Source organism: Psittacula echo (assembly GCF_963264785.1).
Source record: "Psittacula echo genome assembly, chromosome: 4".
Lineage (NCBI taxonomy): Eukaryota > Metazoa > Chordata > Aves > Psittaciformes > Psittacidae > Psittacula > Psittacula echo.
The window spans coordinates 99463725-99491644 of record NC_137738.1 but is presented as its reverse complement, the minus strand read 5'-3'; the positions used below and the strand labels follow the sequence as shown (position 1 = coordinate 99491644).

General features: G+C 40.2%; 1 protein-coding gene across 1 annotated transcript in view; it reads left to right on the top strand.

Annotated features, from left to right (window-relative positions):
• LDAH (lipid droplet associated hydrolase) overlaps nt 1-27920 on the top strand; it is a gene marked incomplete at its 3' end in the record, with an annotated part of 135096 nt that overhangs the window by 29684 nt on the left and 77492 nt on the right. Inside the window, exon 3 of the mRNA XM_080616908.1 lies at nt 5640-5774. Coding sequence (XP_080473034.1) covers nt 5640-5774 — 135 coding nt within the window. The remainder of the gene's footprint in view (nt 1-5639; nt 5775-27920) is intronic.

Below are 27920 nucleotides of genomic sequence, written 5' to 3'. Positions count from 1 at the left end.
CCCATGGGATTTCCCCTAGCAATTGCTTGAAAAGGCCAAAGTTTGCCCTGCTAAAGTCCAGGGTTGCAATTCTACTTGCTATTCTACTGGTCCTACCACACAAGGTCCTGAATTCCACCATCTCATGGTCGCTGCAACCAAGACAGCCCTCAACCTTTACTGCTTCGACCAGACCCTCCTTGTTAGTGAGGATGAGATCCAGCAGCGCTCCTCTCCTGGTTGGCTCATCCACCATTTGGATGAGGAAGTTATCATCCATACACTGGAGGAACCTCCTGGACTGTGGCTGGGTTGCTGAGTAGTCCTTCCAGCAAACATCAGGGAAGTTAAAATCCCCCACGACAACCACGGCCTGTGACTGTGAGGCCGCTCTCAGCTGCCTGTAGAAGGCCTCGTCAACTTCCTCACCCTGATCTGGTGACCTGTAACAGACACCCACAACAGTATCGCCCCTGCCAGCCTGCCCCTTAATTCTCACCCACAGACTGTCAACTCGCTCGTCCTCTGTCCCTGGACAGAACTCAGTACATTGCAGCTGCTCTCGCACATAAAGAGCAACCCCACCACCCCGTATGTTTTGGTGTATATCTTTGTTCCTAACTTGAAGCATTTTGCTGTCATGTTTTACATTGTACATTCCTCAGTAAGTCTGGGAATTACTTTTGCAAAGTGTTATCTAATGGTAATGTTCTCTTAATTATAGTTTATATCTTGCATTAATAGTTTCTGTTGCAGAAGAATTCAAAATGCTTGACCATTTGAAAGCCACAAAAGTTGTCATAGCTTTTGGGGAGTAGCTATGGTCTGTGACTTTTTAAATGAGCATTAAATGTTTGTTGTTTTGCATTCAGAATTAAGAGAATTGAAGTGCGCTGTATGTAAGTTTAAACTTCTCAAGTCTAAACTTTTCTGTAAGTGCAGAATCTCAAATACTAGTATGTATTTCATTTTAAGAAAGGCCAAGTTTCACTTTATAATACATTGTATAGGAAATTATGTGAAATCAGGATAAAAGTTAGTCTTTAGTAGTGATATCCTGGGCAGATATTTAGTTTGTACTAATTGTTTTCTCACCATTAGATGCCTTCATAGTAAGGAGGTGATTGGAATTTAAAATCTTGTTTTGATGGAAAAAGCATTAACAAGAAAGTATTTGAAAGTTTTCGTATTTTTAGCTATGTGGATGATTAAAGAGTAATAGTTCCAGTTCTCGAAAGCCTGTATCTGTAGTATATAGAAGTGGTGAATATTTGCCTCACAATATAGCTCATAGTTACTCCTCTTCCCAGTCAGTTTTTCTGTACCATTTTGCTTTAGCTGTGGGTGGGACAGATTGGAAAAGGAAGAAGTGGATTCTCATCTTCAAATTAAAAATGGAAATACTCTGAACTTAATGTTGTGTGTTGCATGTTTTACAGGGAAGGTGGCAGGAGTGCTTTGGTTACTGAAACTTATGAGTACAACAAATAAAGTGTCACTGCTGTATTTGAAGTCACTGTGAAAGTTGTCCATTTGACACACTCTTCCCATGATATGCTTAGAAGTCTTGCAAATTAAGCTAATATACAGTGTGTTGTGGTTTTGTGTCTTTCTGTTGTGTCATCATTTACAGCTACTGTTTAAGAGTTCTGAAACAGCATAAACACTGTGGAAAATTAAGCACAGTTGAGAGGAACTGCTTAAGATGGGCTCTTTGGTTCAAATTACTGCAATTTGAGATTTGCTGGCATGCCTGAATGATTCAGGTGCCCTGAGGTGTCTGAGGATTGATGTGGTATTCAAATAACTGGAGTAACAACTTTCAAATCATGGAGGTTAACATTGTGAAAAAGAATGAAAGAACATGGGCAGTTTTGGTTTGATGTACTAGGAAGTCCTTAGAATGCCCAGATGAGCACTACTGGGTGCCTTCATGATGAACCTGGTAGCTCTCTTTCTATAAAACAGAATAGTTTAATTGAACAGCATTTCAACTGCAGTAGATGAGGCCAAAATATTGTTGACCACAGACTGGTGTATTTATTAAGCCCTGATTATTTCCATTAGCAGTTGCACTAACTCTGTTGTATGAAAAGAAAATCTTTATCTGTTCAAGTTTTTTGTTTGTTCCCCTTAAAGTGTTTTGAAGTGAGCAACTGAAGTAGAAACATATAAAATGTCTGACTTTGCAGAGCTATATTAGGAGATAAAAGATTCTCCACTTATAAATACTGTAGACTATTAATCTGCATTTACTTAAGTCAGTGAGAATCTGGAATAACTGTTGAAACTGAAAGTCTAATAAAGAATAAATGTATGGCTGCTTTACACATGGTGATATCTCTGTAGAAATCTTTGCTGTTAAAATCATTGATTTTCCTGTCTATTTGTGCCAGCGGTTCTCATTCATACCCCTTCAAGGCTTTTTAAAGTATCAGTAGCAGCTCTAACAGCTGACCCCTCAGAATGGCATTTACCATGAGCAGATGCTTATGAAGAGCAGGGAAAGGGGTTTCTTTTGTATTTATAGATTTCAATTTTATCTGCTTAAAATACGCATCACATTTATTACAGGATAAAAATCCCCTTTCCCTCAAAAAAAGTAACAAGTGCCTTGAGCTTTGTATAGTACTGGATGCGAAGTCTCACTGTTCATAAGCAGTTCTTACTTCACTGCTCTTCAGCTGATGACTGAATCCTGAGAGTATTTACATGTTTCGTTCAGCTGGCTGATGATGGGACAAAGCACTGAAATGTCTAAGACAGCTCTTGCCATTTCTCCCCCTTTCCTTGTTTTGCATTATTAAAGGAGAGAAAATATTACAGAAAAAAGGCTGGGTTTGAGGTTAAGTTAGTGATTCCTTGATCTCAAAACGCCTAATTGCGTTATATTCCTGGACTAAGCGTAGTGCCAAAACATGATCATTTGTACTACAAAAGACACACTTTGTTTTGGATTGCTGCTACTTTCATCTTCAACCTTGCTGAAAGACCTGTTTCCTTTATGTAACATCAATCCAAGAAGCTTGACAGATGATGTTTAGATTTTATTTTATTGTCTCTGAGGCCCTCTGTATTACATATTTTTGATGCAGTTGTGGGGGGCGGGGTGACCCCTGTGAATTTTGTTCTTCTGGAAATCAACTTGCAAAAAATTTGGTCATGCGTTTTGGAGTTTATATATACAACAGCTTACTGTGGGGTTTGGGTTTTGATGTTTTGGTTGGTTGTTTTTCTCCCTCCTCTCTCCCCCCAGTCTGTGTGCTCCAGTAAAAATAATGTTCTGTTTTTATTAATTAGAATAAGATATTTTATTATTATTTATTGCAGTAATAAGATCAATAATATTATTAAGATTTAAAAACCATCAGAGACACTTTTTCTGTATAAGTGAAGGATGAGAAGGCCAATGGCATCCTAGGTGCATTAGAAAGGGTGTGGTTAGTAGGTCAAGAGAGCTTCTCCTCCCCCTCTACTCTGCCTTGGTGAGACCGCATCTGGAATATTGTGTCCAGTTCTGGGCCCCTCAGTTCAAGAAGGACAGGGAATTGCTTGAAAGAGTCCAGTGCAGAGCCACAAAGATGATTAAGGGAGTGGAACATCTCCCTTATGAGGAGAGGCTGAGGGAGCTGGGTCTCTTTAGCTTGGAGAAGAGGAGACTGGGGGATGACCTCATCAATGTTTACAAATATGTAAAGGGTGAGTGTCAGGATGATGGAGCTAGGCTTTTCTCAGTGATGTCCAGTGATAGGACAAGGGGTAATGGGTGTAAACTGGAGCATAAGAGGTTCCATGTGAACATCAGGAAAAACTTCTTTACTGTGAGAGTGACAGAGCACTGGAACAGGTTGCCCAGGGGGGTTGTGGAGTCTCGTACGTTGGAGATATTCAAGGCCCGGCTGGACAAGTTCCTGTGTGATGTACTCTAGGTTACCCTGCTCTTGCAGGGGGGTTGGACTAGATGATCTTTTGAGGTCCCTTCCAACCCTCGGGATTCTGTGATTCTGTGAAGCATGAATGATATGTTACCCAGAGTGGAAAGCTTCCCTCTTCTGCCCGCATGTCATCCCTGGTTGAGCCATGCACCAGCTCCTTCCCACATGTCAGTGCTGTCAGTGGCTTTGGGTGCCCGGTGCACTGCTGCTCTATGGTAAGGTGTAGGCTGTGTTCAGGAGCCCTGGGCTGAGGGAATACTTCCTGGGAGAGCAATGAACTTACTGTGTTTATCTGGAGAGCAGAAGGGTTGAAGTAAAAGAAGGCAAAATGAAAACATCCACTATGGAAAAGGAGAAGTGGAATAAATCTAATTTATGTCTCCACACACCATTTCCACAAGTACTGATTTGATTACAGCTCTGATTCTTCTTCTCTGTCACTATCAATACTTACACAGTTCAGCCTCTGTGATTACTATTGGACTCATATAAAGGAGTTTACACAATTTTACTGTTTGGGTTTTTTTCTCTCATACCCTTTCAGCACTATATTTGTGTTATTTTTGGAATGTGAATGCCTTTTTACATGATGCCTTTTTACACGCCTTTTGCTGTTCATGATATCCAAATGAAGAATTGCCTAGTATGTGAGTGAAAAACATGTAGCTGAACAAACCTAACCATGATAGGTAGCTTTCCAGGTGTCTAAATGATAAAAGAAATCAGTAGAACTACTCTGGAAAACGAATAAATTGAGAGAAGTTATATGTTTTTTATGTCTTTGTGGAATTTTTATGCATCCTGTCGGAACTGGAAAACAAAATCTGCTTCCTCTTCATATGGGTTTACTCTTCAACTGAGGTCACTTCTGATACCCAGACGAGAAAGTATAAAAGGAGGTGCAGAGATTAGAATTTTGTTCAGAAATCCTGAAATTCCTACCTAAACATGTTTTTATCTTTGGGACAGTATTACAGTTTCCACTTCAGCAGCGGTACATGGTGTCACTGTTAAACAGTGGATTTAGAGCAATGTGATCTGCTGTATCGGGGAAGCTGGATTTATTTAGACACCAGCCTCTTTTGAGAAGTTCTCTCTAAAGCTGATGGAGGAGAGAGTCTCCTGTCGATCTAGAGCTCAGGGGTTGAAAAGGAAAGAGCTTCTCAAGCTGTGTGGAAAAGGTCAGCAAGTATATGAAGTTGGAAGCAGAAAAAAAATATAGTCTAATGAATTTAAAATAAAATCATCCTCACTTTTAGGGTCAGTACATACCTTTGTATTGTCAGAATACCACATACCTGTTTTGAAGGGCAGACATCTAGATCAAGTGATATTTGCTGTAGTCTTTGTGATATTTTTATAAAATCTGGGGATTTCTTTGCCCAATTTTCACATCTCTATAACGTGATAGGATAGATAAGCGAGTTGACTGACCTCTGGTGGAAAAGGAGATTTACTCTTTGTAAAGAGTTGTTGGGCTTTGATATTAGGTTCCGCAATTTCAGAGTAATTCTGTAAAATGCTTCTCGTGGGTGCCATTGATCAATGGAATTAAACCAGTTGAATAGCATAGCCCCTGAAAATGGGAAAATAAAAATTGGAAACATGCTACAGAAAATAAATTAACAAATTGCTGTATGATGCTGCTTAGTTAGCTTTGAAGCAGATTGTTTGCTATTGGAAGGTTAATATTGACTCTGCTTGTATGTTTTGTTTTTTTGGCAGGTAACCCTGGACTGGCAGGTTATTACAGAACCTTTATACAAGCGTTATATTGTGGACTAAATCAGCAGTATCCTGTTTGGGTTGTGAGCCATGCTGGACATTGTAAACCTCCTAGTGGTATGGAAATGATAGAAGGTACACAATACTGTAACTTGTACATACAAATATTTGTACATCACCACCCCTGACCCACCCCCTCCTTCCCCTGATTGCAGTAGCAGGACTCATGCCTATTAAAACCAGCGTGACATGGTTTTTACATGTCTCCATTATATTTCCACAGAACAGTTGTAGGAGAACTGAAGTTACTGAGGAAATGAGTATATTTTTAGGTAAATTAGATTTGCTAGTCAGATAAGTCCTATTAATAGAATAAGAGAGCTTGCTGATGGCAAACTTTAGAGTCTTTAGAGACAACTTACATAGAAGAAGGTCTAGGATGTGTATATGTTGAGTAGGTTAGAAAAGTACATTTTTCAATGAAATGTCCAATTCAGAGATTAAGTACCTTAGGAGATACCTAATTATCTGAATTTAAAAAATAGTTGCACTAAATTAGTGAATTTTCAAGAAGCAAGTGAATCTTTCTGAGACTGGGATATGGAACATTTGCAGGGAAGAGGTTGCTTTTATATCTGTTAAAAGTCTTTTCATATGCAAATAGCCAGCAAGACATGGTAGCCAACTCCAAGTGGTTATTATTACTGGTCAGCATTGTAAGATGTGGGGAGCCAGTAGCAGATCCTATCCTGAAAGTTACTTAGTGTCAGGAGACCTCTGGACTTACGCAAATGGCCCTCTGGACAAGCTGTAGTGATATAGCAGTAAATCAGTATGATTCCTTAGGACCAAAAGGTTCAGTAATGTGAAGCAACCTGGAAATTTTGAAGACACTGGTTTAGCTCTTTAGCATAACTTTACCTCACTGACCTTTAAAGCTGAACTCTTAAGTGTTCTTATTAATTTCTTTAATCTCAAATATAAAACTGATACATGAAACCTATAATTGTTTGGTAAAATTCCTTCCAGTCGTTGTGTTCAAGTGTCAAACTATCCTAGGTTTATAATTTGTGGTACAATGTTAACCATGGGATATAGGTACAAGTCTGGCAACTGAATGGAGCTGAATTTATTGCAGAGGACATGTGCAGGTCTCAAGATGCCCTGGTATCATGTCTATAAGTGTGTAGTTAGTGAAAAGAGCCTTTGATGATAGTTTGGCTTGAGATGGCTGAGCTAGTTGAGAGGTTTTTAGATGGAGCCAGCAGGAATATTGTACAACTGTTCCAATTCCGCTGTGACAATTGTTACTAAGGAGAGTATAAATCCGGGGGAAGGAGAACATCCAGTAGGAAAAAGGGAACTGATATCTAAGTGGAAACCAAACCTCTACCTGACTTCAGTGTGTCCTTTTGCACTAACAATGCTCCTGTCAGAGAGAGGATTTTCAAGAAAAAAAACTAGCTTGTTAGAATGGACAGACAGGTCAGAAGTGCAGTACCTTGAAGGCTGGTTGCTGTGTCAAGTTTTATTCAATAGATTACCTGTGACCTGCAGAATGAGAGTAAACAGTGAAATTTCTCAGGTTGTGGATGGTACTCCATAGCATTTACTTATTGGGAAGATAACAGGTGTCAGGGAACTGCAGAAACATCTTACAGAATGTAATTAGTCGACAAAACGATGGTAGATGAGTGTCAGGATAGATAAATAGGAGTTAATGCGTCTGACAAAAAAGATCTTCTTCAACTGTGCCTGAGCAATCCTGAATTTGTAATTCCTTTGTAAAACTTGGGAAAGATACTGGCATTGTCACTGACTGTGCTCTAATATGTCTTTCATTGCACAGCAGCAGGCAAAAATTAAATCAACAAAAGGTTGGACATAACCAATGTTACAGACAGGGCAGGAGATGTTGTTTTATTACTATATATAATCATAGTGAACCTGCATCTTGATTATTAGAGTGCAGTTCTGGTGGGCATCTTGAGGACACTTCAGGAGTGAAGTTGGTGAGTGTATAGAGAAAGGCAACTAAAACAATAGGGAGAAAGCAGCTTCCTTGATATAGGAGATTAAATGACTCTTTAGTTTGGGGAGCAAAATGCTTATCAGGATCGTGACTGAGGTTTCTAATGACAGTAAATAAGGTAAATACAGAATAAAATACACCAAATTCAGTAATAGAACTAATGGTTACTTAATGGTATTAGCTGGTTTAAAACAGATAAAGTATTACGAGACAGATAAAAAAAATATAGGGAACTAGCAGCCAAAGCACTATCCTCTGAGCAAATTAGCAGACTTAGTGTTAAAAAACCCTATGGACCACTGGTCCATAAATAGCTGCTGGCAGAACCACGTGCTTTGTTGTGCAGGTGCACTGCTGTCCCCGCTTTGGACACAGACCTTCACTCTTCTGGCAGCTTCTGTGCCCAGTGCCATCTTGTGGCAGGGTTTTGAGCCTGAGAAATTCACCCCGAGGGGAAGGGATACAGAAAATGACTGGGCTTGGTTACTCTCAGTGAATAGCACCTACTCTTGCCACGGCTGAGCTTGGCAGGACTCTCTTACCTGACCTGTTAAAATGTTTTGTGTGTTCTCAGTATCATCTGCCAGGATCTGTACTTACTGGTGCACATAATGCAGCACCATGATGCTGAGAGAAGTATAGAAAGTCAAATAGTTTAAAAAATAATGAAAAGTTGTTTATGAGATTGTTTTCATATAGATTTTACTAAGAGTACAGGAGAAGGAAGCTCGCATCCTGTCAGTAGTATACATTTAGACAGTATTCTAGAAAATAGCCTTATGTAAATTCTCTGACAAAATTTGGTATTTATAAGAATATCCTGGTAAGAAGGATGAGGGCATAAATTGACAGATATTTGAATCTGACACCACTGATTATTGAGGCATCTCAGATTGGAATAACAAATAAAGAATGAAAAAAAGGGGAGAGAGGAAGCTACTAGGAAAGAAGAATTCATACCGATACATTTAGAAGAGTGGTATACAAACTTTTTTGATGCACTACTATCAGTTAAAAATTTCTATGAGTAAAATACTGAGCATGCATCTCCAATATATATATATTAAATACAAATTATATACATGTGCTAATGCATTACTGATATTTTCTTCCTGCACCCCACTGTGTATGCACCCTGCTTTGGAGACCACTGATTTAGAGTGTGCAAGCACTGATATTGTACACTTAACTTCTAAATGATGCTGCCTGTAAAGTAGTAAAGGGCTTAAAATGAAGTAAACTGTATTGTAATAATATGCATGATTATATTTAGATCAAGTAGATTTTGAAAGCGTAAAGCAAGTTTTCCAACAGCAGCCATCAATCACAGACTGCTTCCTAGTTTACTGGAGGCATATTACACAGCGTTTTGAAAAGTGAAAAAAGCTACATTCTTCATTTTTACTTCTGTGTGATCCCCTTCTATTCAGGCAGCTGTTGCAATCTGTGCTCCACAAAGACACACAACATTAATTGAACATTTTGCTGCTGTAATTCTGCTTCTAGCAGTCAGTGCACTGTGTAAAGATTTAAAACTTACTTTTACTCAGTGAATGTAATAAAAAGGTTATGCCTCAATTTCAGCTTTATTCTCCTCTTCCTCAGCTTTTAAAAAAGCAGTTGTTTTGAACACTGGTGTGACTAAAACAGGTCAAAATCAATCCTTAGGTGTAGGCAAAATTACAGAAAGAGTAATGTTCTAGGTCTCTTATTTTGTTTAAAATGTTATAATATGTATATGCTTTATGAATTTTCATATAAACCTGAAAGTGTTGCTCTTTTTCTTTTTTGTATCTGATATTGATGCTTTGAGTCATGATTTTTCTCATTAAGATGTTCATGCCTCTAGGAACAGGTTCTAAAAACCCCTGCTTACTTACTGACTTGGATTGTTTACCATGCCAACTGTATTATGATGGTATTGTAAGTCATTTTAAGATACATGGGTTTACACATCATTTGGTTAATTTCTACCTTATAAAGACATTTTCATAAGAAAGGAAGAATGTATACAAATAGATCATAATTATGAAATGAAATTTGTTTCCTTAAAAGTAAAACCAATAGGCAGGAATAACCACAGCCGATTTATTTTTGTATGTTCTGGTGCTTCTTTTAATGTGTCACTCCACTGAAGAATTTGCATTACACTTCTTTTGAGATTTCTGGTTTGAGAAGTTACTCTCCTGAGTCTAGCCAATTAACTTACTAGCTGTTGTGAAGGTTTATTTAAAGTGCAAGTTACTGCTTCCTATATGAATGTTTTAGAAGTATGCTATAGCTCAGTGCCCTCAAAACAGAGGCTACTGCCTGGATGCTAGTGTCTGTAAGTTAGCATTTTCCTGCGGGTTAAATGGGGGGTCTTTTGACTTACATGCAGGTTAAAGGCAGGTCATGTTTTTGTGGTATATAGCCATCAGTGACTGTTTCATTTTATGGGTAGTGAAATCAGAAGAAAATAGATTGTGTTGCATTGATCTCTTTTAAATATCTGATTCCCTTTAACAGGAACAGGGAAAGTTTAAGGAAAGAATGAACAAGTACTTTGGTTCTTTTTAAACAAATTGAATTGTTAGACAGTGTTACTCTTAAATCCTTTGTAAAATTCTTGATTTAAAAAAATACAAGGGTAAAACTGGAAAGTAGAATTAAGATAAATATTCCATATCCATTCACATTCAAATCATTCTGTTAAAATGCCAGTATAGCTGCTCAGTTTCTGGATGTGGGCATTATGATGCGTGATGCATTGTGGAGACTAAAGCTCTGTACTTTATATTACAAAATCTAGTTGAGTAGAAATGCTTGAGTACTGCAGAAGGACTAAAGACCCGTGTTCAAGAGTAGCTCCCCTGATAGCAATAAATATCTAGTTGGAAGTTTTTGAACAGCCTTTCAACTTCTTTTGCTAGAAAACAGACTGCTAGTTAAAACTAACACATATAAATTAAAAAAATCCTGAAATCATTCCTTACTAATTTTATATACATTGAATTACAAGTGCTGTGTTATGAATATCCCAATTTAAAAAAAAAAGTTTAAAGACTCAGTCTCACACAACATTTCTTTAAAAGCTGTGAAAAATCAAAGATTATATAGGAAATCCTTGACTCGCAGTCCCTCTAGCACATCCCTCACCTTCCCTTTTTAGCACCCTGGTTGCTTTTGCCAATAAAGGCTGTACAGACAGCAGATGTACATACATAGCCATGTCTTAGAATGGTCTAATTCTTTGGATATCTTCTGTGGTTTGATAAGAAATAACAAATACGTCTCAGACAGAAATAAGAATAGAAGAATGCAGGTTTAGGTTTTTTGTTCTTAGGACCACCAGGGTAGTTTTCTTTGTAGCAAAGTAAAATGGAGGAGTAAAGAAAAATTAAATTGGAATTAAATTATTTATTTATTTTGGTAATGTTCTGTGTATGCCAAGTGCTTAGAAATATGCAGTAGTATGATTCATGTCTTAATTGATTAAAGAGACACAACTGATGCATTAGAATATTATGTATCTAATAAGTAGCTAGTCATCAGTCATGTCGTAACAATTACAATATTTGGTCACCTGATATATTAAAGGTGAATCTCTAGAACTTTCTAAACTGTACAGATGAATTTTGAGCTATACCCTATCATAATACAAACACATTTTATTGTTTTAACAAGATGTGTTTATCCTTTGGAAGATGTTTTCTACTGAATTTTCTGTTTTATTTCTGAATCAGTATTGGGTAGCTTCTGAATGACAGAAGTTTGAGTGATATTCTTAATAGCCAAGCTGCAAGATGAAGTTCTAGTTTCATCTTTTATGTCCCATGGACTGTAGAAGATAATAGTGTGTCCTTAAATCTGTCAAACTATGCTTAGTTAATTTTCCATGATAAAGAGAGGTAGGTAAGGGTTGATATATAGCCCATTAAAAGAGTGTTTCCATTGCTTTCTCTTTATGCGGGGAGAGCAGGACCGTCAGACCATATTGAAACTGAATTCTATCCTAAAGAATCAGTATGGACAAAAGCATAGAAGTGGTGGAGGGCTAATAAATTGCTATAAGACACTGATTATGTGATCCCAAAATGTTAATGTACCATCAGTGTGAAGTTTTGAGTGAAATAAAGTTCTGTGTAAAAGAAAAGATAAATTCTGTTGTTACAGGAAAATTTGGAAGCCGTGTGTAGCTTGAATTTGATATATTGCTTCCTAGCTGTTATTAAATTCAGGAGAATGGAGTTTGCTTGTCTGCTCTCTTGACTTCTAACAAAATTGCAGGATTGGCTGTGAGGGTCTGCCTCCAGCTAAAGTGGTACAAATCTACCTAAAAAAATAATAAGGCTGAATTCATCTGAGTAAAACTGAATTAATACTTCAGCAAGTTAATCATGTCATTCATTGCTAGATAGTTGTCCACCAGATGGGCATGATTAGCAGATATGAACCAACAATTTCTGCCATCATAGTATGCTGTGCTGGCAGGAAGAAAACTAAAATAGTAGCCTGAGCAAGACAAGGAGCATGGTGTTCTATAATAAGAGGTTTGTAGATTATTTAGGACAGTGATTCCCAAACTGTGGTCTGTGGGCCACTGGTAGTTGCCAGGACACTTGCTTGTGGTCCAAGAAGAGCTAGCTAATCAGATGGAGTTGGCTCTCTCACCATTTTCCACTTGCTAAACGGAATTAATGGTAGCTAAGAATACTTTTCCAATAACACTTTTTTTGTGTTGTAAGCATTTGCTGCGGTGGGCCTAGAGATGTGCCACTAAGAATGTGTGGTGATGATAGGGAGTGGGAATGTGGTCTGCACTGCTGCAAACAGGAGAGGAGGAGATGATGAGAGTTAGGTGTTCCAAGAACTAGGCTTCTAAAAATAGGGACTCATCCTTAGCTAACAGCCTTTGTCCTTCTTGTTGTGCATAACCCCAAAGGAGAGAAGTTACACAGGCACAGGGAGTCAATATGCATTTGGTAATTTTAGTTAGCTTGTGACTCTGATTTACTTTAAGTAGAATGGATGTTTTTAATGAGTGCTGATTTTGGAGGATACCTACACTGCTGAATCAGGTGAACCAACTGGCTGTTGGTTCAGTCAGCGCAAAAATACCTCAGAATCATCATCTCTGGTGCTTAGAAGGTTTTTGACTAGTAAATCCTTATCTGGGTTTCAGCACTGTTTGGTTAGTGGTAATTGAAGTTATCTGGCCACACTGAGGTACACAGCGATAGCCATGCTTAGAAGGCATTTATGTCTTGTATAAGTGAAGGGAGAAAAGCAGTAGAAAGGCAGCTGAGCTGGCATCTCACATGCATTCTTTAAGCTTATGTACTCACACATTTAATTCACATTACACATTTAATTCACATTACACATTTAATTCACATTAATTTTTAATTCAATAATACTTTATGCTTCCTAGGCATAGAAATTAAAATATTGGAGAATCATTGAAAGATGGATTATCTTTAATTCAAGTTTTTTCAAGATTTAGTCAGTTATGTTTAAATATTATAGACTTTGAGAAGTCTGTAGTCATGATTGCATCCCAGAACACATAGGGACACAAATAAAATTCTGCTTAATTTTAATGCAGAGTTATAGAATCATAAAATCATAGAATGGTTTGTGTCAGAAAGGACCTTAAGATCATCTAGTTACACCTCCCTGCCGTGGGCAGGGACACCTCACACTAAACCATGCCACCCAAGGCTCTGTCCGGCCTGGCCTTGAGCGCTGCTAGGGATGGAGCATTCACAACTTCCTTGGGCAACCCATTCCAGTGCCTCACCACCCTTACAGTAAAGAACTTCTTCCTTATATCTAACCTGATCTTCTGCTGTTTAAGTTTAAACCCATTACCCCTTGTCCTATCACTCCAGTCCCTGATGAAGAGTCCCATGATGTCTCCCAGAACAATGATATCACACTGTAGATACATTAAGAAGAACCAAGTTGTAAGCATGCTATCCAAGTAGAATTAAACTATTTTCATAGCTGTTTCATAGTTAAATGTCTTTTTTTAATGTATAGAGAGGAGAAGCTTCCTGTTTACGAAGCCGGCCTTGGCACTGATTAATCACGTTGAGCTCTTCACATCAGGAGCAGGGGATCCCACATTGGGGTTTGCACAGAGGAACTGGTTGTTTTAACAATATGGGACAGGAACTGTCAGCTCAGTCAGTGCAGTCCTCCTGCCCCTACTGATACAGCAAATTGCTGCTATCTGGAAACTGTATTCCTTCCTTGCCTTAGAAAAGGCAGCTTAAGAAAGGAAGTGTGTGTACATATATTAAAGGTATTATGAGGCATTTAAACGTTGAGGTTTTTGTCTTTGCCTGGCAAGATCTGCATTTTACTCTATGGTTTTAGTGCTAGGTGTCTATTTTAAGGAAACAAATGATCATTTCATGCTATGAACCCACTGGAATGATTTAAATCTAAATGTGTGAAAAATAAGCAGCCCAAGGGATGCGGCAGTACTCTGTTTGCTTCCTTCCTTTACCCACATTCTGGTAGTTATTCATAGAGGCCCCATAATTACACAAATAGTTCCTTTGAGTAAAATCGTGGTATTTGGCATTGGCTTTATCAGTTCTGCTTTATTTTAAGCATGTGTTTAAAACTTGTTCCGTTCAAAATCAAAACTAAGAAAATAAATTTTTTCCATATGTGAAGTATTTCTAAGTTGTTCTGTTGTTTTCTTTTCTGGCCAATGAAAATGATAACAGTTTTGCCTGCTTATATCATCATACCTTAACAAACGTATTTATTTTTAATAATCATTTAAACACTAATAAGCTTATTCTGGTACTCCTTAGTGCATATCTGTATACCCCATTGACTTTAATTGAGTAGTGACCAATTTCTGTTGATGTTACTAAGAAGAGGATTTTGTCTTTACAATTATTATAGCTATATGAAAAATAAGTTCTTTATATTCTCTATTTCTCTGAAGGTTTTCCACTGAGCATTATATCTGTAGGCATATTATTAAAAATGTCCATGAATAGCTTACTATTCTTTTCTAGTACTTTATTCAACTGCTTCCTCTGTTAAAAGAAACAATTTTTTTCATTGCTGTCTACAAATAGGGTAATATAATTAATTAACATAATTTTTAAATATATCTTTAAAAGTAACAACTTTTGAAACCTGATAGTCTTCTGGATCCTTGTCCAAAAAACAGAACATGTAAAAAACAAAAGTGACTTTCATCCATTGGAGAGTATAATGTTTTTACTGCATTCCAAATAACTTTGAATGGAGGTTTTGAGATTGTTTGTAGATCACTTTCCGCCTTTCACCCCATGACATAGGCATGTTCTTCAGCTGATGCCATCACTTCTGATTAAGTGCAGATGGCTGTTAGTGAGGGGAGAAAAGTGTTCAAGAATGTGAACCTTATGAAAAGGTAACATTTGTATCTTTCAGTGTCCTTACTTCATAAGGCATGTCACAGTTCACCGAGATGAGCAGTGCTGTTTCAGCGTAACTCATTAAATATTTACCATAATATTGTAGGGAAAGTAAAAAAGTAAAATAGTTTATTAAACAAAATATTGAGATGGTTCAGATTATTTTCCCCAGGGAGAATGCTTGGGAATCTTTTAATCCCAGCCAGTTTGAAAGATATATTTGCATAACAGAATGAAAGTGAATTATCCCCATAGCAGAGAATAACCCCTTCTGTCTGAAGGTGATACTGGTCTGGATTTGCTTTGATTATTAAGTGAAAAAGTTTATTCACTACATAGGTTAGCTGTAGGAAGAAAGCTGATCAATATTTTTATTTATTAATAAGAATTTCCACTTTATAATACAGACCTTTGATTTAATTCTGATACCCACAAAGCTTGCAAAAAATGGTGCAGATCTTGATAGGATCACTGCTTAGAGGCAGTTTTAATTCACAGTGATCTACAGTTGTAAGACCGAGGAACCATCAGCAATGCACAACATAATTCCAAATTATAAAAATAATCAAGTTTGGAACATGGCGTCTTTCTTTTTGCTTTGGTTGTAGGAGTTTCCCTTTCTTTAAGGAGCAATTTAGGTGTTTCTGGGAAAGGCAGGAAACTGTAAGGCAGACTATGCAGGAAGAAGTAACTGCAGATGGCCTCATTCTTAGATAATCAGCTTCATTAATGAATTACTCCTACCTTTAGTGTACCTACTTAAATCTCTCAGCAACAGCTGAGTAGGGACTGTGTGCTTTGAAAAATGATAAGGGACAAAATGTTACGGTGCTGTGGGCTAAGGTTGAATGAGAAGATCTCAGTGCTTCTTGCTGGATGAAGAGTTTTTCTTTTTTCCTCCTTTTGATACTGCATGGGACTACTCTTTAAGCTAGACATTTCTTTCTAAAGGTTGAATTTTATGTTCTGTGCATTCATATATTGAAAATACCTAATTTACTACAGCTATCAAATTGTGTGGTCAAATGGCTACTTAGTTGCCAAATTAATCCCATTGGGCTGAACATTATAGTAGTCTACTAAAATTCTCTAGGATTGCCATTGTAGTGTCCTTTTTTTCAGAACAGAACTGTGGTTTTGAACGTATTACCACTGTTTCTTTACTGCAGGGACTCCACTGACTCCTCTACTAGTTTTTACATGATTTGGAGGCAGAAGTTTTATTCTGCAGTTAATCGTGAAGAGAGCAGTTTCAATATTTCAGAATGCACGTTAGTATGTATTAAATTCTACATGATCGTATTTGGATCTGTTTGTGTAGAGTGCAAGTCAAATTCAGTTGCTGTCTTTTTAGATAAAGCTGTAAAGCCTTAGTTTGAGTTTGTAATGAACTATGGCTTTGATGTCTGCTAATGTAAATGAATGAGAAAATCAACTTTTGCCTGACTGTGACCCTGACCCTGACACTGCTTGTGGGTGACAGGTGAATTGGTCTGCTTTCTGTGAAGCGCATCTGACCTGTGCAAAACAAGACCAAAAAATCCCTTTTTTTGTCCGTATATTCATCTGTAATGACTTATCAGTTTTGTAATGATGGCACTTTAGTCTCTATTTCAACTAAAAGGTAAGACTCCAAGAAAAATAAAGCCATCACAGGATCTTCAGCATGTTGCCATATTTGCTGAGTGACTAAGAAGGAAACCTTCAGCATTTTCTTCAGGAAGGTTAAAAAGGAAATTGCTATCTTGGTAATAGAGAATAAATCTGCCCATTAATTTTTAAATAATGTAACAGAGAAGATATAAATCAGAATTTAAAATGGTCAGTTTTATAAAAATGTGATGTGTTCTCAAAGATATAAAACTTGCACTGTACAGCACATGCAAATGGTTATTTAAAGCATCAGAAACTGATAAAGAAACCTACTATAATTATATAAAATACAAGTGAAATTCTATTTCCTCTCCTCAGTTTTGCCATTGATTTTAATAAATTCAGGCTTTTACATATGCTGTTTTGTCCAATTTTCTTTTGCATTAGGCTATGCAAGGTAGTGAAAGACAGAGCATGGAGTGCTCCTCCATCAAAATTGTGGCTTTTTCTAGTAATGCCAGAAAGTGTAACTCAGTGGAGAGTGTCAGACCAGAGAGCTGGATTCTCTGGGCTTCTGGATTCACATCATGTCAGGTCAGACAGCAGCAGACCCCTTGTTGCTCTGAGATCCATGGGGGATCAATGCTGGCAGTTGCTGAGACACCATTGCTTACCCTTGCTGTCAGCTTGTACTCCTGATGCAAAAAGGTGCCGAAACAGACACTTAGAAGGCTTTTCAAGGCAGGTAGTGATTGAAAGCACTTGTTGAGAGCTGTGAGGTAGCACTGGATCAGTGGAAGGTGTCCCTGCCTGTGCCAAGGGGGTTGGAACTAAATGATCTTAAGATCCTTTCCAACCCAAACCATTCTGTGATTCTATGATTTTGCATATGTTTTGAGCTACAGCTTACGGTGCTGGCAGCACAGGGTCATATCTTCTTCTGGAATAAACTATCATAGCTCTTTGCATTTAGCAGTGCAGCACCAGGTTGTATCATCAGGGAATCTAAGATAAGAAATTTGAAAACTTCTTATAATCCATCAGTTTTGAAGGATACAGGTCAAAGATGGAAAGACATTATTTTTGCTTGAGTGGATTCTTAGTCCTTAAAATAAAATTATACTAGAGAGTATTGTTAAATAATTTAGATCTGTTTACTGCAGGTAGTTATTCTAATTACTAAATTTAACATTTCCACTGATAAATGAAGATAGAAACCTCCACTTTCCTTTTTACTCCTATTAAAATAGTGTAATCCAAGATTAATATACACAAGAGTAAAGAAAAAGGATGAAGTTATACTGAGTGCTATCCTAATGCCATTATAGTAACTAGCAAAGTAACAAATTTGTTAGCGTTTAGAGTTACTCTATTAAAGATTGTGTTGTTTTAGTATTATTCTGAAGTCATACTTAGTTGAACGTTTCAGTCTTGGCCTATATCACAGTTCTAAATAAAGTTTTGAGATGGGTTTTCAGGAGAAATCAGAACTGGCCTATGAAGTTTGGATCTAGGTCAGCTTGCATTTAGTAGAAGTGTCAAGCACTTCAGAAAATGTCACCCATTGTTCTGTGTGATTGCTGTGAAGTACAAGTTCTGTATTGTTATTTGTGTGCCCTCAGGTATAGTCTTAGCTGCCTGCTATTTCCCCTTTTCCCTTCATAACATTGAGGCATGCTCCATGTCATTTTCTCTGACTTCAAAAATAGAATCATAGAATCATAAAATAGGGTTGGAAAGGACCCTAAGATCATCTAGTTCCAACCCCACTGCCATGGGCAGGGACACCCCACACTAAACCATGTCACCCAAGGCCTCATCCAGCCTGGCCTTGAACACCTCCAGGGATGGAGCATTCACAGCTTCCCTGGGCAACCCATTCCAGTGCCTCACCACCCTCTAAGTAAAGAATTTCTTCCTTACATCCAATCTAAACTTCCCCTGTTTAAGTTTGAACCCGTTACCCCTTGTCCTGTCACTACAGTCTCTGATGAAGAGTCCCTCCCCAGCATCCTTGTAGGCCCCCTTCAGATACTGGAAGGCTGCTACGAGGTCTCCACGCAGCCTTCTCCTCTCCAGGCTCAACAGCCCCAACTTTCTCAGCCTGTCTCCATATGGGAGGTGCTCCAGTCCCCTGATCATCCTCGTGGCCCTCCTCTGGACTTGTTCCAACTGTTCCATGTCCTTTTTATGTTGAGGACACCAGAACTGCACACAATACTCCAAGTGAGGTCTCACGAGGGCAGACTAGAGGGGCAGGATCACCTCCTTCGACCTGCTGGTCACGCTGCTTTTGATACAGCCCAGGATACGGTTGGCTTTCTGGGCTGTGAGCGCACACTGAAGCCGGCTCATGTTCATTTTCTCATTGACCAACATCCCCAAGTCCTTCTCTGGAGGGCTGCTCTGAATCTCTTCTCTGCCCAACCTGTAGCTGTGCCTGGGATTGCTCTGACCCAGGTGTAGGACCTTGCACTTGGCATGGTTAAACTTCATAAGGTTGGCATCAGCCCACCTCACAAGTGTGTCAAGGTCCCTCTGGATGGCATCCCTTCCCTCCGGCATATCAACCGAACCACACAGCTTGGTGTCATCAGCAACCTTGCTGAGGGCGCCCTCAATCCCACTGTCCGTGTCACCAACAAAGATGTTGAACAAGACCGGTCCCAACACCGATCCCTGAGGGACACCACTCGTTACTGGTCTCCAGCCGGACATTGAGCCATTGACCATAACTCTTTGCGTGCGGCCATCCAGCCAGTTCTTTATCCACCGAGTGGTCCACCCATCAAATTGATGTCTCTCCAATTTAGAGACAAGGATGTCGTGTGGGACAGTGTCAAACGCTTTGCACAAGTCCAGGTAGATGACGTCAACTGCTCTGCCCCTGTCCATCAGTTCCGTAGCCCCATCATAGAAGGCCACCAAACTGGTCAGGAAGGATTTCCCCTCTGTGAAGCCATGCTGGCTGTCACCAACCACCTCCTTGTTTTTCATGTGCCTTAGCATGCCTTCCAGGAGAATCTGCTCCAAGATTTTGCCAGGCACAGAGGTGAGACTGACTGGTCTGTAATTCCCTGGGTCATCCATTTTCCCCTTCTTGAAAATGGGGGTTATATTTCCCTTTTTCCAGTTGTCAGGAAGTTCAACTGACTGCCATGATTTTTCAAATATGATGGACAGTGGCTTAGCAGGTTCGTTTGCCAGCTCCTTCAGGACCCGGGGATGGATTTCATCAGGTCCCATGGACTTGTGTACGTTTAGGTTCTTAAGATGGTCTCGAACCAGATCCTCTCCTACAGTGGGCCTAGGGTCCCCATTCTCACAGTCCCTGCGTCCACCTTCCAAGACTTGAGTGGTGCAGTCAGAGACTTTGCCAGTGAAGACCGAGACAAAGAAGTCATTAAGAACCTCAGCCTTCTCCAAATCCAGGGTAGCCAGTTCTCCTGATATCTTCCGAAGGGGTCCTACTTTGTCCCTAGTCTGTCTTTTACTCACTACGTACCTATAGAATCCCTTCCTGTTATCCTTAACATCCCTAGCCAAGTTCAATTCTAACTGGGCCTTAGCCTTCCTCACCTGGTCCCCAGCTTCCCGGACAGCATCCCTGTATTTTTCCCAGGCCACCTGTCCCTGCTTCCGCCTTCTATAAGCCTCTTTTTTCCTTTGAATTTTCCTCATCAGCTCCTTATCCATCCAAGGAGGTCTCCTGGCCCTCCTGCTGCACTTCCTTCTAGTTGGGATGCAACATTCCTGAGCTTGGAGAAAGTGATCCTTGAATAACAACCAAGAGCCTTGGGCTCCCCTGCCCTTTAGGGCTGTATCCCATGGAACCTTACTAAGCAGGCTTCTGAAGAGGCCAAAGTCTGCTCTCTTGAAGTCCAGGGCAGTGAGCTTGCTGCACGCTCTTCTCACCGTCCCAAGGATCTCGAATTCGACCATCTTGTCGTCACTGCAACCAAGGCTGCCCTGGAGCGTCACATTTCTAACCAACCCTTCCCTTTTGGTGAGCACGAGGTCAAGCATGGCACCTCTCCTTGTCGGCTCCTCTATTACTTGCAGAAGGGAGTTGTCTTCCAGACAATCGAGGAACCTCCTGGATTGCTTGTGCCGGGCCGTACCTTCACTCCAACAGATGTTAGGGTGGTTGAAGTCTCCCATGAGAACAAGGGCCTGGGAGCGTGAGGCTGTTCCTATCTGCCTATAGAGCACTTCTTCCACAGATTCCTCTTGATCAGGCGGTCTGCAACAGATCCCCACAGTAATGTCCCCCATTGCTATTCTCCCTTTAACCTTGACCCACAAACTCTCTGTCAACTGCTCACCCATCCCCAGACAGAGTTCCATGCTCTCTTTTTATTCCCTGTCTGTGGAATAACATGGCCTGTCTTACTTGGCCAGCTGTTTTATTTTGCTTCAAACTTCATCTCTCCCTTGTTTGCTCTCAGTCCCTCTTTCTCCATTTGTATCTGCTTAAACTTCCCAAAGTTTTGAAGTGCTGTTTTCAATAGGTGTGACTGTTGGACTTGCCTACTGCGGTGCAGCACTTCACTTACTGTACACCAATGAATCAATGACTGTGAAGTGATATTCATCCATTTTTATTCCCTTCAACACTCACACAATTTCCACTATCTTTTCTTTACTTCCTATGCTTCATCTACCCAGTCTTGGTGATTTGCAGAACATCACTCTCTTGTTTTTCTTCCTTTATTAAACTGTGCAAATGCAAGTTGTTGTTGTAATATGCTATTTACTAAAGTTGATTTTAGTTGCTTCATTCCATAAGAATGCCTCAGTTTCAAGACTAAATTTTTGTCGTGTTAAATTGGAAGATGTTAGATCTGGCCAAGCATCAGAAGGTCTTGATGCTAATATGCTTTCCTGTAAAGAATTACTTTAAGGATCAGTGTGCTTTCTATACATTATTCTTAGACTAATATGTCACATACCTCAGGCTATTGTTGCACGATAATTCAAATACCATTGAAACACATCTGTCCTTGAAAAACTGGGTGATACTATTTTAGATCATATGTGAAATGAATATTCCTAAGGGAAACATGCAAGGTAGACATTTGCAAGAGTACCACTTACTAGTCAGGCAAAACAAGGAAAATAGACTTTTTGGAGAGTAAAAGTGGGTTTGGTGGGGGCTGGACTGATTTTTGCATCTTAGTGGTTTTTGTGGTGTAAGCTGAACAAATCAGCAATATAATGGAAATTGCAAGATTTTCTCTATATTGCTTGGACAGACATTATTGGTACAATGATCCTATCAAGAGGCTCAGACTAAATGTAGAGATCTTTCAGGCAGAAGTGCAAACTTAGGTGCACACTTTTTTCTGGAAGTCTTGTTACTGACTTAATTTTCTCAACCACCATTTCTTCAAGTAGAATCACAGAATCGTAGAATCATTTAGGTTGGAAAAGACCCTTAAGATCATTCAATCCAACCATTAACCTAGAACCACTAAGTCCACCACTAAACCATGTCCAGTGCAACAGCTTTTAAACACCTCCAGGGATGGTGATTCAACCACCTCCATGGGCAGCCTGTTCCAATTTTTGACAACCCTTTGAGTGAAGCATTTTTTCCTAATATCCAACCTAAACTTCCCGTGACACAATTTGAGGCCATTTACTTTCATCCTATTGCTTGTTATTTGGGAGAAGAGACCAACACCCACCTCACTACAATCTTCTTTCAGGTAGTGTAGAGTACATGAACTCTGCTTCCTGTCATTGTTTATGAAGCCTCTGCCAATGCAAGACTACTTCATTGCTTTCTTCATAATCTCTTCTTATTCTTTCCTGCAGTGCCAGAGAGGTGTGCGTCACTTCAGCACCTAGTATAGGAAGGCTGAGCCTGGTTATGTTGACAGCTGCTCTGGTGGCTTCTCTTTACTGTGGAATTATTCTGGAATGCCCAGAGACCTCAGCAGCCCAGGAAGAGTGACTTTTTCAGGAGTTCTCACTACACTGGTGTTACTTACTGGTTTTGTTTGGTACCTGTTTGCTCATATGTAGTCCTCTAACTATTTCAGAATATCTTTGGTGATTCTCCCTTAATAAGCTGTGGTAGAGCTGATTCATTTTGGCATTACTGGAAGAGGGGAGAATTGCTGGAAGGTTTTGAAGTGCTGCCAGTACTGAAATTACTTGTTATTTTGCAAGTGGAGATACGCACACGTAGACATGAAATTACTTCAGAACTGGGAATAAATGGGTAAAGAGTAGATAAAAGCCTAACTTATGGTAAAGGGCATAGTATTGTTTTCTTGTGCTCTGTAATTACTTGTCTCATAGAGGGTATTCTGCAAAGTAAAATGGTAAGCTGAGTGGGATACCTGGTGTGTTGGAATGACTTTACTCTAATTTTACAACCAACTCAGCTACGTGAGATCTTTTTCTCGAACAGGGCTTTGAGCATCCTGTTCTAGTAGAAGGTGTTCCTGCCCATGGCAGAGGGCTTGGAATTAGATGATCTTTAAGGGCCCTTCCAAACGAAATAATTCTATGATTCTTCAAAGTGGTTAGTTCTGCTGGAAAGCGGTCCAAGTACTGTGCCCCCATCAAAGATGCAGCCTAGAAGTGAAAAAAATGAGACAAAAAAAAAGTCACAATGAGTTTCAAACTCATTCCTGTATCAAGGTACGTTTTACATAGCAGTCAGCCTCAGTTGTGAAGTCCCTTCCAGTTTTGTTTCTGTGGGCAAGTGTAGAAGAGAATTCACAGAGCCTTTCACTTGGCTTCAACATATACAGAAAAAAAGAAATGTAACCTGAGCAATCAGCTTCCCATAGGCTCAGACATCTGCTTTTGCTCCTTGACATCACTTTATGATGACAATTTAGATCTGCTCCTACAGTGCTGGCTCTCTGACCTCTAGCTTGCGAAGTTTCTTGTTTTTTTTTTTTTGTTTTAGTGGATTTCCTTGTGCTTTGTTTTGTTTTGTTGGTTTTGTTGTTGTTGTTTTGATGGATTTTGGGGTTCTTTTTAATAATATAGTGAAAATTCTTATAAATTGCATGTTCTGTAGTTATTTAACTTACTGACTAATGCAGTAATTCAAATACAGAAATGCAGGTTAAATTGTTCTGGAGGCAGTGATTGGTGTAGAACTGCATAATAAAACATCGTTTAATGGTGTTGGCCTTGCCAAATTGAGGATAACCAACAAATTTCTGTTTGTTTGTACTGTTATCTCATCATAGAATCATAGAACAGTTAGGGATGGAAAGGACCTTAAGATCATCAATTTCCAACCCCACTGCCATGGGCAGGGACACCTCACACTAAACGATGTCACCCAAGGCTCTGTCCAACCTGGCCTTGAACTGCTGGGCATGGAGCATTCTCAACTTCCTTGGGCAAACTCACCACCATCACGGTAAAGAATTTCTTCCTTATGTCCAATCTAAACATCCTCTGTTTAAATTTTAACCTGTTACCCCTTGTCCTATCACTACAGTCCCTGATGAAGAGTCCCTCCCCAGCATCCTTATAGTCTTTCAGATACTGGAAGGCTGCTATGAGGTCTCCACGCAGCCTTCTCTTCTCCAGGCTGAACAGCCCCAACTTTCTCAGCCTGTCAGATAATCAGTCCCCTGATCATCCTCGTGGCCCTCCTCTGGACTTGTTCCAACAGTTCCATGTCCTTTTTATGTTGAGGACACCAGAACTGTATACAATATTTAAAGTGAGGTCTCACGAGAGCAGAGTAGAGGGGCAGGATCACCTCCTTTGACCTGCTGGTCACACTCCTTTGGATGCAGCCCAGGATACGGTTGGCTTTCTGGGCTGAGAGTGCACACTGAAACCGGCTCATGTTCATTTTCTCATTGACCAACACCCCCAAGTCCTTCTCTGCAGGGCTGCTCTGAATCTCTTCTCTGCCCAACCTGTAGCTGTGCCTGGGATTGCTCTGAACCAGGTGTAGCACCTTGCACTTGGCATGGTGAAACTTCATAAGGTTGGCATCAGCCCACCTTACAAGATTGTCGAGGTCCCTCTGGATGGCATCCCTTCCCTCCGGCATATCAACCGAACCACACAGCTTGGTGTCATCGGCAAACTTGCTGAGGGCGCCCTCAATCCCACTGTCCATGTCACCAACAAAGATGTTGAACAAGACCGGTCCCAACACCGATCCCTGAGGGACACCACTTGTTACTGGTCTCCAGCCGGACATCGAGCCATTGACCACAACTCTTTGTGTGCGACCATCCAGCCAGTTCTTTATCCACCGAGTGGTCCACCCATCAAATTGATGTCTCTCCAAGTTAGAGACAAGGATGTCATGCGGGACAGTGTCAAACGCTTTGCACAAGTCCAGGTAGATGACGTCAACTGCTCTGCCCCTGTCCATCAGTTCTGTAGCCCCATCATAGAAGGCCACCAAACTGGTCAGGAAGGATTTCCCCTCTGTGAAGCCATGCTGGCTGTTACCAAGCACCTTGTTGTTTTTCATGTGCCTCAGCATACCTTCCAGGAGAATCTGCTCCAAGCTTTTGCCAGGCACAGAGGTGAGACTGACTGGTCTGTAATTCCCTGGGTCATCCATTTTCCGCTTCTTGAAAATGGGGGTTATATTTCCCTTTTTCCAGTTGTCAGGAAGTTCAACTGACTGCCATGATTTTTCAAGTATGATGGACAGTGGCTTAGCAGGTTCGTTTGCCAGCTCCTTCAGGACCCGGGGATGGATTTCATCAGGTCCCATGGACTTGTGTACGTTTAGGTTCTTAAGATGATCTCGAACCAGATCCTCTCCTACAGTGGGCCTAAGGTCTTCATTCTCACAGTCCCTGCATCTGCCTTCCAAGACTTGAGTGGTGTGGTCACAGCATTTGCTGGTGAAGACCGAGGCAAAGAAGTCATTAAGAACCTCAGCCTTCTCCAAATCCTGGGTAGCCAGTTCTGCTAGCTTCCAGAGAGGGCCCACTTTGTCCCTAGTCTGTCTTGTATTTGTAGTTTACCTACAGAATCCCTTCTTGTTATCTTTCACATCATATCTTGGTAATAGTTTCTGTAATCAGAGGGAAGCAAGACTAAGAATGCAAAATAAAAAGTTTCTCTCAGATATCTTAATTTAATAGGTTCTGTGTGCTCCTGTATTCTTTTAATAAAAATTTTGGGTTTAGTATTTGTCAGGTTTTTTGGTTCATTCTGTCAGACTATGCTTGTACTAATTTAATTACAATACAGCTTCCTTTCAAAAACATATCAGGTGTTAAACAAGTGTCCCAGCAATAGGTGTGTAGATAGCAAGGGAAATCAATAGTTCAGTTTGTAGGTTAAGATTTTGTTAGTTTTCTTATAAAGAAAATAATATATATGACCACTTCAGTTTCTTGAGTAAATGGTAATTTATTTGTGGAGGATATCTTTACAAAAAGTAATTGCTCCAATAAACACTAATGAGTGGTTTGTTTATCTTAAAAGTTGCAGGAACAGTTCCTGAGGGTAGTAGGGCCAGATTAAGGTCTAAGGGTTAATCTAAAATACAGTGCTTTAAGATGTGGTTTCGGGTGTCAGGAGGAATTCTTCAGTATTTATTGAACATTCTTTCATGGTTTCCATCCCATTTCTTTGGTATTTTGTTGCTTGCTGTCCTGGGTTCAGCAGTAGCAGTCATTTTTCTCCTTCTTAGTAGCTGGTGCAGTGCTGTGTTTTTGACTTTCAGCCTGGGAACAGCAGTGAGAGCACCGATGTTTTTAGTTGTTGCTAAGTAATACTTACTGTGACCAAGGACTTTGTGAGTCTCATGCTCTGCCAGGGAGGAGGGGAAGCCGGGAGGAAGCAGAGGCAGGACACCTGACCCAAACAAGCCAAAGAGGTATTCCATACCACAGCACGTCATGCCCAGCATGTAGAACTGGGGGCAGTTACCCAGAAGGGCGAGTTCACTGCTCGGTCGGGCTGGGTATTGGTCGGCAGGTGGTGAACGGTTGTATCCTCTTCCCTTGTTATTTCCCTTATCATTATTATTATTGGTGGCAGCAGTAGTGGTTTGTGTTATACCTTAGTTACTGGACTGTTCTTATCTCAACCTGTGGGAGTTACATTCCTTCGATTCTCCTCCCCATCCCTCCGGGAGTGGGGGGCAGGGAAAGTGGGGGGAGGGTGAGAGAGCAGGCTGCGTGGTTTTTTCTGGGTTGTCAACTGGGCTTAAATCATGACACTTGCTCATGCAAATTATCCAAGGTTCAATAATCGGATGAAAGATTGGGTGAAGAATTCAGGCTTTAAGTAGTGTATCTTTAGGGAATCATAGAATCATAGAATAGTTAAGGTTGGAAAGGACCTTAAGATCATCTAGTTCCAACCCCACTGCCATGGGCAGGGACACCACACACTAAACCATGCCACCCAAGGCCTCATCCAACCTGGCCTTGAACACTGCCAGGGATGGAGCATTCACAACCTCCCTGGGCAACCCATTCCAGTGCCTCTCCACGTAACAGAAAGAACTTCCTCCTTATATCCAATCTAAACTTCCCCTGTTTAAGTTTTAACCTGTTACACCTTGTCCTGTCACTACAGTCTCTGATGAATAGTCCCTCCCCAGCATCCTTGTAGGCCCCCTTCAGATACTGGAAGGCTGCTATGAGGTCTCCACGCAGCCTTCTCTTCTCCAGGCTGAACAGCCCCAACTTTCTCAGCCTGTCTTCACAGGGGAGGTGCTCCAGTTCCCTGATCATCCTCGTGGCCCTCCTCTGGACTTGTTCCAACAGTTCCATGTCCTTCTTATGTTGAGGACACCAGAACTGCACACAATATTTAAAGTGAGGTCTCACGAGAGCAGGTAGAGGGGCAGGATCACCTCCTTTGACCTGCTGGTCACACTCCTTTTGATGCAGCCCAGGATACGGTTGGCTTTCTGGGCTGCGAGCGCACGCTGCCGGCTCATGTTCATTTTTTCATTGACCTATGTGTTTTCTTAGCACATTTGTCCATACTAGATCTACAAATCTGAAATCTTGGGGTTTAAGTTTGCAGTTGAATTAAGCATTTTTGAATGGCATCATTCAATTGTAAGGAATTTGCTACAAGAAGAGAACCAATCAAATGATTTATTTAATTTCCAGAATTAGACTTCTGACTATGCATGGCAGTTTAACAGGTAATTCTCCCAAGTGCTTTAGTTGCGGGGTTGCTTTCTGTCTGTCTGTACATGAAGGCAAGATAAAATTTTCCATGGGTTGCTCCATCTGAACAGTAGTTCTCAGCCACAACTGCTGCTCT